At 36.5% G+C, this 14,627-nt stretch overlaps 1 protein-coding gene across 2 annotated transcripts in view; it reads right to left on the bottom strand.

Moving 5' to 3' along the window:
- The window catches only part of ETFA (electron transfer flavoprotein subunit alpha), an 88,624-nt gene that overhangs the window by 15,871 nt on the left and 58,126 nt on the right, over nt 1-14,627 (bottom strand). For both annotated transcript variants that reach the window (XR_013827090.1, XM_079913005.1), the window contains exon 10: nt 5,389-5,454. Coding sequence is in view for 1 of the 2 variants with exons in the window: in XM_079913005.1 (XP_079769131.1) it covers nt 5,389-5,454 (66 nt within the window). In the remaining variant the exon portion in view is untranslated. The remainder of the gene's footprint in view (nt 1-5,388; nt 5,455-14,627) is intronic.

Consider the following 14,627-nt stretch of genomic DNA (forward strand, 5'->3'; position numbering starts at 1 on the left):
TTCACTAGAGGGATCCAAAGGCAGACTTGAACGTGCAGGAGAATGAATCAGCAAATTTGAAGACAGGATGATGGAAATTAACAAGCTTGAAGAACAGAAAGAAAAAAAGATTTAAGAAAAGTGAACAGAGCCTAAGGCACCTGTGGACCACCATTAAGAGGACCAAAATACCTATGGTGGGAGTCCCAGAAAGAGAAGAGAGAGAACAGGGCAGAGAGAATATTTAAAGAAATAATGGCTGAATATTTAAAGAAATAATTTGATTAGAGATATGAATAGAAACAGCCAAGAAACTCAAAAAACTTCAAGTAAGATGAATTCAGAGATCCACACCAAGACACAAAATCACACTTTCAAAAGCTGAAGATAAAAAGAGAATCTTGAAATCAGAAAGAGAGAATTGATTTGCTACACACAAGGAATCCTCAATAAGACTATCAGCAGATTTTCCATCACAAACTTTGGAGGCCAGAAGGTAGTGAGCTGATATATTCAAAGTGCTAAAAGAAAAAAACTGTCGACCAATAATCCTATATCCATCAAGACTGTCCCTCCAGTGACTTTTGCAGAAATTGAAAAACTCATCCTAAAATTCATATGGACTCTCAAGGGACCCTAAATAGGACCAATGAAATAGAAGAGGGAGCCCAGGAATAAACCCTCACACATATGGTCAAATGATTTTTGACAAGGGTGTCAAGATCATTCAATGGGGAAAGGATAGCCTTTTCAAAAATGGTGTTGGGAAAACTGGATATCCACATACAAATAAATGAAGTTTGTCCCTTACCTAACACTATATACAAAAACTAACTCAAAGCAGATCAAAGATTTAAACACTAGACCTAAAACTACAAAACTCTAAGATGAAAAACATAGGGCAAAAGCTGAATGATGTTGGTTTTGGCAATGATTTCTTGGATATGACATCAAAGGTATACGCAATAAAAAAACAGACAAATTGAATTTCATGGAAATTTAAAAATTTTGTGGATCCAAAGGCACTATCAACAGAGTAAAAAGGTAACCCAGAGAATGGGAGAAAATATTTCAAATCATATATCTGATAACGGATTTTTTTTAATTAATTAATTAGTTTTTGGCTGTGTTGGGTCTTCATTGCTGCATGTGGGCTTTCTCTAGTTGTGGCGAGCAGGGGCTACTCTTCGCTGTGGAGCACGGGCTTCTCATTGCAGTGGCCTCTCTTGTTGCAGAGCATGGGCTCTAGGTGCACAGGCTTCAGTAGTTGTGGCTCACGGGCTCTAGAGCGCAGGCTCAGTAGTTGTGGCACACGGGCTTAGTTGCTCCGTGGCCTGTGGGAGCTTCCCGGACCAGGGCTCGAACCCGTGTCCCCTGCACTGGCAGGCAGATGCTTAACCACTGCGTCACCAAGGAAGTCCCATGATAAAGGATTAATATACAGAATATATTCAAAAACCTACTAAACTCAACAACAAAAAAACCAAACTACCCGATTCAAAAATTGGGTGAATGACTTCCATAGCCACTTCTCCAAAGAAGATATACAAATGGCCAATAAGCACATGAAAAAATGCTCAACATCACTGATCATTAGGGAAATGCAAGTCAAAACTACAATAAGATACTACCTCAGATCCATCAGGATGGCTACTATCAAAAAAACAGACAAATGCTGACAAGGGTGTGGAAAAATTGGAACCCGTATGCATTGTTGGTGGGAATGTAAAATGGTACAGTTGCTGTGGAAAACATTATGGTGGTCCCTCAAAAAATTAAAAATAGAATTACCATATGATCCAGCAATTCCACTTCTGGATGCATACCCAAAAGAATTAAAAACAGGGCCTTGAAAACATATTTGTACACCCATGTTCATAGCACCCTTACTCACAAAGGCTAAAACTTGGAAGCAACCCGAGTATCCATAGATGGACGAATGGATAACCAAAATGTGGTGCATACATACAATGGAATATTATTAGCCTAAAAATGAAGGAAATTCTGACACATGCTGCATGGATTAACCTTGAGGACATTATGCTAAGTGAAATAAGCCAGTCAGAGAAAGAGAAATACCAAATGATGATTCTACTTAAAAGATGTACTTAGAATAGTCAAAATCATGGAGACAAAAAAAATAGAACTGTGGTCACCAGGATCTGGAGAGTGTGGGGGGAGACTGGGACGTTACTGTTTAATGGGTATGGAGTTTCAGTTTTACAAGACGAAAAGAGTTCTGGAATTGGATAGTGGTGATGGGTGCACAACATTATGAATGTATTTAATACCACTAACAGTGGGTACACATCTAATTTTATACTTAAAAATGGTTAAGATGGTAAATTTTTTGTGTATTTTACCATGCAAAAAATATTAAGTGCAGTGTACTAAAAAATTTGAATTTTCTGTATATAAATTATACCTCAATAATCTGACTTAAACCAAACAAACCAAATATAACTGGAAAGTTTGGCCGTTCATCGAAAAATTTTAGATATACTGAATGAAAACCATGGATGAAAAATTAACTAACTTATTTTATATTTGGAGTGCTTTATTCAATAAGACAGAAGTCTACTTTATAAAATCATCATGAGATACATATTAGAGTCAATCCTCAGCTTATTTCACTTATAAAATGATCAGTATTTTCTATCTCCTATTAACAAGTATATATATTTAAACTTGTGACTATAAATGTTAGATTTCAACTTTAAACAAGTAACAAATCCATATCCTAATTCCTAATCCATATCCTAATCCTAATAGGCTTTGTAGCTCACTATTTATCCTCCATGTACTGCATTCAATTTAATATTTTAAAATTACTATTCTGGGTCTATGTGAGAATACAAAATTTAACTATCTAGTCAGCCTGTTAAGATGAACTTTAAAACAAAAAAGTTTAAGTCTGTATGTATGCAGCAAATATAAATAAATGTAATAAAGCAAGTAAATTACGACATCTCCTACAAAAACTACCACAAGTTCTTCTTATCCCCTATAAAATTTTTAAGTGTAAAAGGTTATAATGACAGATCAGTAACAGATTAAGGAGAAATAGTCACTAAAAAAGGTGTTATGTTTACACAATTATTCGATTAACAACAGACTTATTTATAAGTTACAAATAGTTTGGTATTCCTCACAGATGCTTCTAACACCATTGCAATTAAAGTAAAATTAGAGTTTTGACTCTAACATGCTGTTATTTTAATAAAAAGATCATAATAATGTGAATCTCTAGAAGAAAAATTAAGTACTTCCCTGCCTATTACACCATCTCATGAAAACAGCTGGAACACCTTTTTAAAGTATTTTGATATAGTCTGACTTAAAATATAGGCTACATGACATTATGTGTAATTCCCCTAGAGGGGCCCTGAGGCGGAATATTCCAGAATATCCGAAACTGGCACACACTGTAGTCCAGGTAACTAGTGATCCAGAGAAACATGCCATATATATTAAAGTATGGTCAGAGACAATAAACGAGGGTTTCAATATGAGCCTCAAATCCAAAGTCACAAGGACAAACATTTTGAATCACAGGCATTGATTTGCATCGAGGTGTTTCTCTTCTGGGAATATGTAGCCTGCTTCACAGCTACTAGCAGAGATTTATTAAATTAACGATGGTTAATGATTTTCCTGGAGGCCACCTAGTCAAACGTCTGACAGTTTAATCATCTGAAAGCTTTTTCATCCCACTATATAAAAGTTATTTTTAAAGAAAGAGCACGTAACTGTGGAAAAGGAACCACTATAGTATTTAAGAAAAAAGATTTGGGCTGTTCACAGTTTTTCAGATTACTAAAAGAATATTCCTTAATTATCAACTGTAAATAACTATGATAAAATCTTACTTGCACCTTAGAGCTCTTTTAATATGTCCCTATAAATGCATGTTCTTCTTCCTTACAGACCTTTTAAAGCACAGACTGTATTCAACCATATTAATATGTATACAGTTCCATCAAATTTCATATTCTTTCAACTAGACCACAATGCTAACTACAGCTTATATGCAATGCAACTATCAGATTTAAACCAATCACTTAATATTCCATTTTAGAGCTTAACCAAAATTACAACCTAAGACTGCTGTGTCTCCCACACAAGACAGTGATGGCAGGGACTATGTCTTTTTCATTTGAGCATCTCCAGCATCTAGTACAAAGTACACATGTTTAATAAATATTTGTTGATGGCATGGAGAGACAAATTCTTGGCTCAAGTTTATTCTTATGGATTGTTCCCCAACACTGGTCTCCTTACTTCAATTATTCTTTTTGCTTTGACTATCTAGTCCAGTTCTCCCAATCCAGCCCTGTTGGCATGTAATGAGAACTTTCACCAAGATCGTCTAGGCAGGTAGAGTCTTTTATTTTAGAGAAGCAGAATTCTAGATATGTCTGAACTGGCCCAGCTAAAAGTATTTTTTAAGGTTGCTGGTGTTGGAGTGGTTTTTTCCTCTAATGCAGCAATAACATTTTCCCCATTGGCACTGCTGTTTTCAGAGCTCAGTAAAGAAACCTGCCATCCAACTGTGAAATCTGACTGATTTGGGGCCAATTCATTTAGAGGTTACAAGGAGGTAGTGCATGCATCTTTTCAAGTTAGAAGTTAAACCCATTAAAAGTTTTATTACCTTTTATATCAAACTTCCATCTGAATAGATAAAAGCAGGAGTGTCAGAGGCATCTCTGACTTCATGAAAGACTAAGTTCATAATTCAAACTGTGCATTGTTATGGATGAATTAATGTGTCATATTCTGAAATATATGTTCACAGAGTCATCACACATAGAGTCCAAGTAGCAAGTTAAAATCAAGTGTTTCCTCTATACACTGTATTTCTGACAATTACTGAGGTTTTGAGACACTCCAATCCAAAACATGTCAGTCGCAATTTAGTAACACCCAAGAAGAGGGGCCTTGCTGAGGTATGAGGGTGGAACCATTAGGGGACTAGGGTGAAGCAGAGAGAGAATCAGGCATCAGAACCTCATAAACTAGATAAGTCAGAACCTCATCTAGTTGTTTTCACCGCACATTTTCTATCCATAGATTGTCAGAGCTGAAAGGGATCTTAGAGATCATCACCCAACACCTGCATTTGGCAGACACAGAACTGAGGTACCAATAGGACATGTCACGTGGTAAGTTGGCAGTGGAGCTGGGATTCAGGTTCACACCTCTTTCCATGACATAGCACTGCCTCTCCTACCAATGGTACATCTTCAGGCAGGGTACAGTAGCTTATTTATCTTTCAGTTCCTAGATTTGTGTTCATGTGAATGGTTCCACTATACACACTATAACTACATAGAAACATACCAGTCAAACCCTAGTTTTAAAATATGAAAACTTTTCCTCTTAGCATCTTTATTGTTGTGTAGTTACCTTGCTGTCTTTCATCCCAGCTAAATGTTGGATGGCTCCAGATATTCCTACAGCAATATAAAGTTCCTGAAACAAAAGAGACCATATCATTAGTATGTATTTATATTATATTATACCTTCCAAAGTATTTGCTATTAGCAACTCGAGTCTTACACCAAAAGTATTTTAAATAGAATAGATGCAATATGTATTACTTAAATTATGCTTTCCTCCTTCTCTGATCTCCCTAACCCATAGTCCTCATTTTCCTCTGAATTCCTATAGTAGTGGTGGTATAATAATAAATACATGGATAATGAGAGTTATTGAGCATTAACTATGTGTCAACCACTGTGCTAAGCATTTTCCATCAACTGTTTCACTTAATCTCACAACTTCCTGTGAGGTAGCACTTTTTTGTCTATGCTACTCATTTGGATAACCACACTTCAACTCATCACTCTGTATGTAACCATTCACAATACACACACATTGTATATAAACATATAGACACATACACTTACACATATTAAAATATATTTTGACTTAATTGTTTGCCTTCTCATGGATATTTGTGGAAGTGGTAATTAGGGTATATTTATTAAGCTTCATATTTAGAAAAACCAAAAATACAAATCAGTCTCAAGAGTCATCACACACACACAATCTCCTTAACTAAAAAATAACAAATTTCTCAAAGGCATAGAATGAACCTTTGTATTTCTAACGCCTAATAAATGGGTCACCGCACTGTAGTTTCTAAGTAAATGTTGATGATATTTGCATCTCTTCCTACCCCTCTGCCCCCACTAATTACAAAGGGAATGATGACTTACTGCTGCTCTCTGTCCCTTTATCTAAAAATTTTAAAGTATCCATGTTTGACAAGTAAAATTCACTATCATCATGGAAAACTGACTTAAAAAGTGCTTAATTAAAAGAGCTTAGCTGCTCTATTCTGTCTAGTAGGGATAATTAAAGCTTCAACTGAAAAGCTTTTCCCACATATAAACTGAACTAACAAGTCCTGGCTTGGATAGGGGGTGCACCTACCATGTAACCAAAGTAACACTACAGTTTTGTCACAAATGACAGTAAAGTTTCTCCTCAATATGAATAACATGGAAGGCATTGAAGGTGGCTCTGTCACACTCAGTTTTATTACAGGGCAGATACTTCGAAGTCAGTGACAGTGTCAGGTGGTCCCACTTTGTTTTCTGTACTGCTCATAATCTTATTTATGAGCATTGGAGCTTTTTAAAAAAGCTCTCCAGCATTGGACCTTTCTTAAAAAGCTCCCCACTATGCTCTAATGTATAGCTAGAGCTGAGGCCCAGTAAAACAGATGATCCTCAGCTCTTGTGCAGCTTGAAACCTGTAACTCGACACAGCACACTGACAGCATATCTCTGGGTCTCATCTTTAAAGGCATAAAGTGTCCATTGCTTCTAGAGCAGTGAGATACACTGTGTACCCCGGAAAGGACACAACCTAGCCCCCATTGTGAGTTAATCATCTAAAAATCTAAAATGAGCTGGGCTTGTTTTCTGATTCAACTTGCTCTATAGTTAACCATCAAAAGCCTGAAGATAAGAAAGAGCAATTTGGCCTAAAGAGACTGTATCTTAGGGTGGAGGGTATACTGCAGAAAGTAAAATGTATGGGTGAGGATAAAAAGCAATCCCATGCTCCATGATTCTATCTTAAACATAATCCAATGTGTCAATTATGATCATACACAGCTGGACAATACAATAAGGCCCTGTCATTATACTGTCTTACCAGACATGGACACTCACATGAGTAATAAACAAGCACCACTATTTTCCATTGAAGATTTTACAGGTAACTTCAATTGATAATTTTAGCATCATTTCAGTTTATTCTGACTAGCATTTCTTTCAAGAAAGAACATTCATTAAATTATTAATCAAAATATACTTACTAAATCCTACATTCAGAAAAACCAGGCCAAAAGTTCTAATGTAAAGATTTTTAAAGTAAGATATTTAGACAGACACTGTCTCACTAACCACTCTTTTAAGTATATTCTCAAAGCAAGTATTGGGAAGGATCAATAGTTCTGTAAATGAGTCTTTCTGACATACATGTCTTCATTAAAATTCAGCCAGTTTGGGCTTCCCTGGTGGTACAGTGGTTGAGAATCTGCCTGCCACTGCAGGGGACATGGGTTCGAGCCCTGGTCTGGGAAGATCCCACATGCCGCAGAGCAACTGGGCCCGTGAGCCACAACTACTGAGCCTGCGCTCCGCAACGAGAGGCCCGTGCACCGCGATGAAGAGTGGCCCCCGCTCACCGCAACTAGAGAAAGCCCTCGCACAGAAACGAAGACCCAACATAGCCAAAAATAAAATAAATAAATAAATTTATTTTTAAAAAAAGAAAATTCAGCCAGTTTTAAAAGCTGCTCCATTTGTATTATAAAATGCTAATAAAAAATGCTGATTCACTCTGGCACTACACATCAACATAAATACGATATAAATGAAATTTACTTTAAACCCCCTGAGAAATGAATACTGTTGGCTTTATCCATAAATGTCACTAAGGAAATAACAGATTCTAGGGCAAAGGAAACCAAAGGCAAGTGGTTCCAGGGTCATTCCCTCCTTTCTGACCAGCATAAATTGCCCAAATAGGTCCACATGACCAACAGGACCTTATTTTATACTATCTTGCAAACATGGTTCTCTTAATAAATATAAAAGCTTTGAAACAACAGCCCTGAACGAGTCCTGAGATTTTGGCTGCTGTTCTGAGATCTGATAGCTCTCTTAAGGCAGGAAGAGAGGCTTTTTTCTTCTTTTTTAAAAAACATGTACAGGCAATTAGACTAGTGTCATAGGATGCTTCCTCATGGTTCAGAAAGCATTTCTGTATTTCAATAATAATAATTAGTATGTACAAAACTCTCCACAGATGCTAATTTATGGAGCACTTTAGACACTGCTTCACAACATAACAAGGCAATGCCTGCCCTGAGGCACTTTCTTTCTAAATCAGATAGTAAGATAATTTGGAGAGAAAATGAGAGGCGATGTTGGAGGGGAGAACAGCAATTAAGGGTTCAAGAAGAGGTGGGATTAAAGAAAGGAACAGACACAAAAGGAAGGAGGGGTAGTCCTGGAGATAAAATCCTAGTAGCCTTTACAAAGGGAGGGAAATCTTGAAGAGTGAGAGACTAGGACAAACTACACAGCTGGGTGGATCATCCTGCAATTCAAGGATGGAGACTGGTGGGAAGAAATAAAGCCACAGAGCAGTAAGAGAACCAGAGGTTATTCTGAAATATAAAGAAGGGACAGCACCTTCTTCAATACAAATTCTGGCAGAAGTAAACACAAATCTCTCTTCCTTTGCCAAAGCCTAAAAAAGACTACAGCTGTAGACTCATCCAAAGAACTTACGGGCAGATGTCTAAACTACTCTAGAGTGGGCTCAGATAAAAACAAGAATGGGGCTTGGAAACTTCTGCATCCAGTGTGGTTAACAGAGGTTTGCAAGAGGAGCATATTATTGTTGTTTAGAATCTAGGCTCTGGAATCTCACTGCTACGTTTAAATGCCAGTTCAGCCACCTAACAGACATGAGACCGTGGGCCAATTATTTAACCTCTCTATGCCTCAGCTTGCTCATCTGAAAAACTGGGATTCTAAGAATCCCCACTTCATAGGGTTACTGTAAGGCTTCAGGTCTTAGCATAAATATCTGGTTTCCCAAGACACTGGTGTGACACTCATGAATTGAGATTTGCTCAAACATTGATTTTCTCAGCCCACTGGGTGACCAGTGGACTCCTGGGGTGGTCCCAGGGCTACCATGTACAGCTGAGCAGGCTGTATACTGAACAGCTCTGAAGGGAGGTATCATTCATATCATAGTCGTTAAAGATCTGCATTTTATTACAATAATTTTCCAACAGATGGCAGTAAAGTAACTTGAGAAAGGGGTACTTTTTTCCTAATTCATACAGAAGAGTTGTATGGACTAGTAGAAGTGCAGGGCAGCAAGAACCCCCTGTGGTACAAACACTGTCATTGTCTTAAGGATGCCATAACATGGTTTTACTGTTGTTGGTACAGTTATACGTTACAGGCAATATAAAGACAACTAATTCTTTGTCCTGTGTTCTCGTGAAGCTCACAGTCTAACAATGTAGGTTAAGGTAAGATAATAAAAATCTGTAATTCATTACAGGAAAAAATCATGGTGTGATAGAGCTCTGGTCTCTTATGCAACCCCTTACTTTCTGTTCCTGCCACCGAGAAATGGAAAGGCCTTTACAAGCAGGAAGCAGTTCGCAGGATGACAGTCCTCTGTAGTCATTTCTATCCTCTACCAAACAGGAGTCCACTTTTATATCCATCTGTTCCTGTTCCCTTAGTCCTTCAAACAAAATAAGCTTTTAGAAGAAGTTTTATTGATCCTAGCCTGATGATAAATCTGTATGTCTGAAAACAGAAAGACTGGAATGAAATCTTAACACTTTTACAGAAATCTAACCAACCTGTGGAATCGACATGGTCAGAGTATTCCCTGGTGGATGATTTGGGTTTGGGCTGCTTTCTTCAGAAAGTATGTGCTAACATCATTCTCCTGCTTTACCCAAACCTTGTGCAGGAAATCTGGAATTCCAAGAGGTATTTATTTCTGAGTCCTGCTCTCTAGAGGATTCTGGTGCAAAAGCTAAGGAGAAAATTTTCTTATTTCCTCATTGTGATTTTTGCCTAACGTTATTAAATCCAAGAGATATACAATATGATGTGAGCTACATAATTTAAGATTTTCTATTAGCCTCATTAAATAAAGTAAAATGAAATAGGTGAAACCAATTTTAATAATATAATCTCAATTAAGACTAGCCACATTTCAAGGGCCCAATAGCCACATGTAGCTTAGTGGTTACCATGCTGGACAGCACAGATCCAAGATGATTTAAGAGCAAGCTAAAGAAGGGAATTCCCTGGAGGTCCAGGGCCCACTGCTGAGGGCCTGGGTTTGATCACTGGTCAGGGAACTAAGATCCCACAAGCCATGAGGCATGGACAAAAAAATCAAAAACAAAAAAACAAGCAAACAAACAAAAACAAGCTAAAGAAGAGCCTTCTTGTAAGCTCTAAGAGGTACTGTAGAGCATAGTTTGATAGTAGACCTCAGGATAGAATGACATTAGTCTCTTGTGTCAGCTTTGCTTGTATTATCTCAGAACAAGAACATTTATAGGTTGTTCAAACTCTGTGAAAGAACCAAAAAGGAAAGTCAGCAGAATGACGAAGCTGAAGATGAGTGTAAGAGACATGAGACAGCAAGATTAAACAAGGGAGCAGCCAATAGAGACACAAATAGATGACAAAAATCCATCAATTTTCAGGTACAGTAGACCATCATAGGAAAACCAAAAGCAGATGAAAATGACTGGTTTAAAAACAGTAAATTTATACTCTGAAACTAATTATCAAATTTTGTTCTCTAGTAAGATATTTTTTCTTAAAATTTTAGAAAAACCTGAAAAATCTATCCTGAGAAGCTCACAATTCTTAAAAAAGGGTACAGGCATACTGTGGAGATTTTGCGTGTTCTAGACTACTGCAATAAAGTGAGTATCCCAATAAAGCGAGTCACAAGAAGTTTGTTTCCTAATGTATATAAAAGTATGTTTACACTCTACTGTAGCCTATTAATTGTGCAATAACTTTGTCTAAAAAAACAACATACCTATCTAAATTTAAAAATACTGTATCGCTAAAAAAATGCTAACCATCATCTGAGCCTTCAGCAAGCCATAGTAGTTAACATTGAAGGTGACTCTTCACAGATCACCATAACAAATAGAATAAGATCAGAGACAGATGGGTTCAGATCCTGGTTCTTCCACTTAACAACTGTGTTCTCAGGTAGGTTACTTAACCTCTCAAAGGCTCAATCTCCTCGTGTAAAATGGAGATAAATACCTGCAGCTAATAAGGATTGCTGTGATTATTAAATAACAGAATGCATGTGATGTGCTCAAGATATTAGACATTAATGCTATTATTATTATTACTGAATGATCACTAAATCTTTAAACTAGAAGGCATTAGACAACCAACTACCATATAAATTCCACTTTAAACTACTTAAGTAGTTTACTATTGTAATAGTAACTATTACTATCTCAAGGCAAGTTGTTACTTAACTTGATACAATTCTTCTGGGATAATGTACTGAGGAAATTTCTTTTTATTGATATTTATTAGTTTCTGTTTTGCATTTAGTACTAGCTGTAAAGTTTGAATTTCTGCCCAACTTTCTAGACAGTGCTGGCCGGCCTAGGAAGTTGAGGTGAGTTTCTTTACAAAATTCTAACACAATCTTCATACAGGTACCAAGACATGTCAAATTGGTCATACAAAAAATACATATATCAAGTTGAAATTACACTTTTTTTCCTAGAATTGGAACAGTATTCTGCTGCAGCAACTTCAGATCTGCTTTACTTTAAACAAAGTAGAAAGGAAAGATTTAAACATTTACTTTTTTGTTTATATGAAATATGGCTATGAGAGGAGTAGTTAAATCTGGAGCTTTCCAAGTAGAAAAACCAGGCCAATATTACTTCATCTCTTTAAAAATCAGGTTTAAAATATCTTTCCTACCAAGTCTCCCTTTCTAAATAGAGTTGGGGAAGGAATGTAAAAAACTACATTTATTCAAAGATAAAAAATTTTAAAGACGTCACATAAGTAGTTCTCACTAGAGTTCAGCAATCCAATGTTATGTGCTCAAAAACAATACCCTATGACTACCTCAGACAGGACAAGTTTTACAGAATGGCACATGCTCTCTCAACCTTGTTTACTCAGAAGACTACAGAGGCATAAACTTAAACAGCAACTGTTACAGCTAAAACACAACACATACACAGGACAAATGCCAGGTTAGGAGTTAAATGGAATTCATCATAACAAATAATGAACGTCTCTTTGAGAAGTAGATTAACTGAATTATGTTTTCTAATTAGGGCAAGTCTCCTGTGCATTAATATTGCTATATTTCATCCTGCTGCTCATTTAAAAGGCCACACTATTTCCTCTGTTTGCCAAATTGTGTTTAAGTCTCTTCTCTTTTTGGAAGAGGCCCCAAAACGCAAAGCACAACTATCTGTGGCTCTTTTCTCAAACAGCTCTCTGCCTATATTATGAAATTCTCAGGCAGGATTATGGCTAAACTGAGTTTTACATGAATAGAGAACTTTACCCATACTCTTGGTTTGAAGCTGAAAGTATGTCCCATCCATCAGACAATGCTCCTATACTAGGACTAACTCAGGTTTTATCAGGATTCAAGATGGCATAGTAATCATCACAACTACATGAATTGTCTATAATATTGCCAGTAACCATATTCTACTTTATATACATTAACTCACTTAACTATGACAACTCTAAGGGGTGGAAATTCTTCTCATTTTACAGAACAGAAAGCACAGGCTCAGGCAGGCCTGCTGAGTTGTTCAAAGTTATATACACCTAGTAAAAGGCAGGCTTCTTAACCTTTAATTTTTCTTAAGAGAATATTTTGACAATAAATTTTTAATATTTAACTATTTTGCAATTAAATGCTTAGCATTTATGTAATTAGCTTCTATACCAATTCACAGATTTTCTATGGTGGGGAGATATTCTTCAAGTATACCTAGAATGATAGAAAGCAAAGCATATTATATAAAATTATTATATAAAATTATTCAGATGATTAAATTACAATGAAATATTTGGGTGTATGACATCAAAATATTTAGATATACAATCAGTCCATTACAAACTTTGCATTTTAGCAGATCAAATAAAAATTTTGACTATAAAATTTTTTATCAGTAAGGTTTTTTAACTGACATGGTTAGTTAGATCATGCTAAATTATATATACCTATATAGAATTTTGGAGTACTAAGGAACCTCTACGAATTTAGGCATAATCTTTTTATTTAATCAATGAAAAAACAGAGGCCCCAAAAACCAAAGCTGGCAATTGAACCTGACTTCCAAGTACTATTCTTTTCACTCACCAAGCTACCTCTTTCCCAAAATTACTAAGAAGGCCATTGTTTGTGCACAGCCTTTCTTGACGATTATTTAATCTAAAATTATTAAGATAACTTCTGTGCCAAGGAGCTTATGAAAGGTACAATGTAACCAGAGGAACACAGTTTGGAGGTTCTTCAAAAAGCTAAACAGAGAATTACCATGTGACCCAGCAATCCCACACCTAGGTATACCACCCAAAAGAATTTAAAACAGGGACTCAAACAGATATCTGTATGTGAATGTTCATAGCAGCATTATTCACAATAGCCAAAAGGTGAAAACAAAACAACGCAAGTATCTATCAACAGATAAATGGATAAACAAAATGTTCATGGGGGCTTCCCTGGTGGCGCAGTGGTTGAGAGTCCACCTGCCGATGCAGGGGACACGGGTTTGTACCCCAGTCCGGGAAGATCTCACATGCCGCAGAGCGGCTAGGCCCGTGAGCCATGGCTTCTGAGCCTGCACGTCCGGAGCCTGTGCTCCGCAACGGGAGAGGCCACAACAGTGAGAGGCCCACGTACCGCAAAAAAAAAAAAATGTTCATGGACTATTACTGAAATATTTTTCAGCCATAAAAAGGAATGAAGTTCTGACACACGTTACATGGATTAAATCTGAAAACATGCTAAAAGAAGACAGTCACAAAAGGACAAATATTGTATGATTCCACTTTTATGAAATATCTAGCATAGGCAAAATCATAGACACATAAAGTAGATTAGGCATTACCAGGGACTGGGGTGGGAGGGAATGGGGAGCTACTGCTTAATGGGTATAGAGCTTCTGTTTGGGGCCATGAAAACTTTGGGGAATAGACAGACAGTGGTTATGGTTGCACAACATTCTGAATGTAATTAATGCCTCTGAATTGTACATTTAAAAATGGTTAAAATGGTAAATTTCATTAGATTTTACCACAATAAAATCATCAAAAAGTAATTTCCTTGACAGAATCCTTTACATAATTATCCGTCTTCAAAACACTTAATTCTAGAATCCTATGGTTTCAACAACTATCAAAAGTAAATAGTTCAACATAACATTAAAAAAATAACAATAGGTGAAACCAGGTAAAAGATTGATGGGAATTATCTGTACTATTTTTGCAATTTTTCTGTAAATCTAAAACTGTTCTAAAATGTTTTGTTTTGTTTTTTTAAAAAGCAACTAG

The sequence above is a fragment of the Stenella coeruleoalba genome (assembly GCF_951394435.1).
Source record: "Stenella coeruleoalba genome assembly, chromosome: 2".
NCBI lineage: Eukaryota > Metazoa > Chordata > Mammalia > Artiodactyla > Delphinidae > Stenella > Stenella coeruleoalba.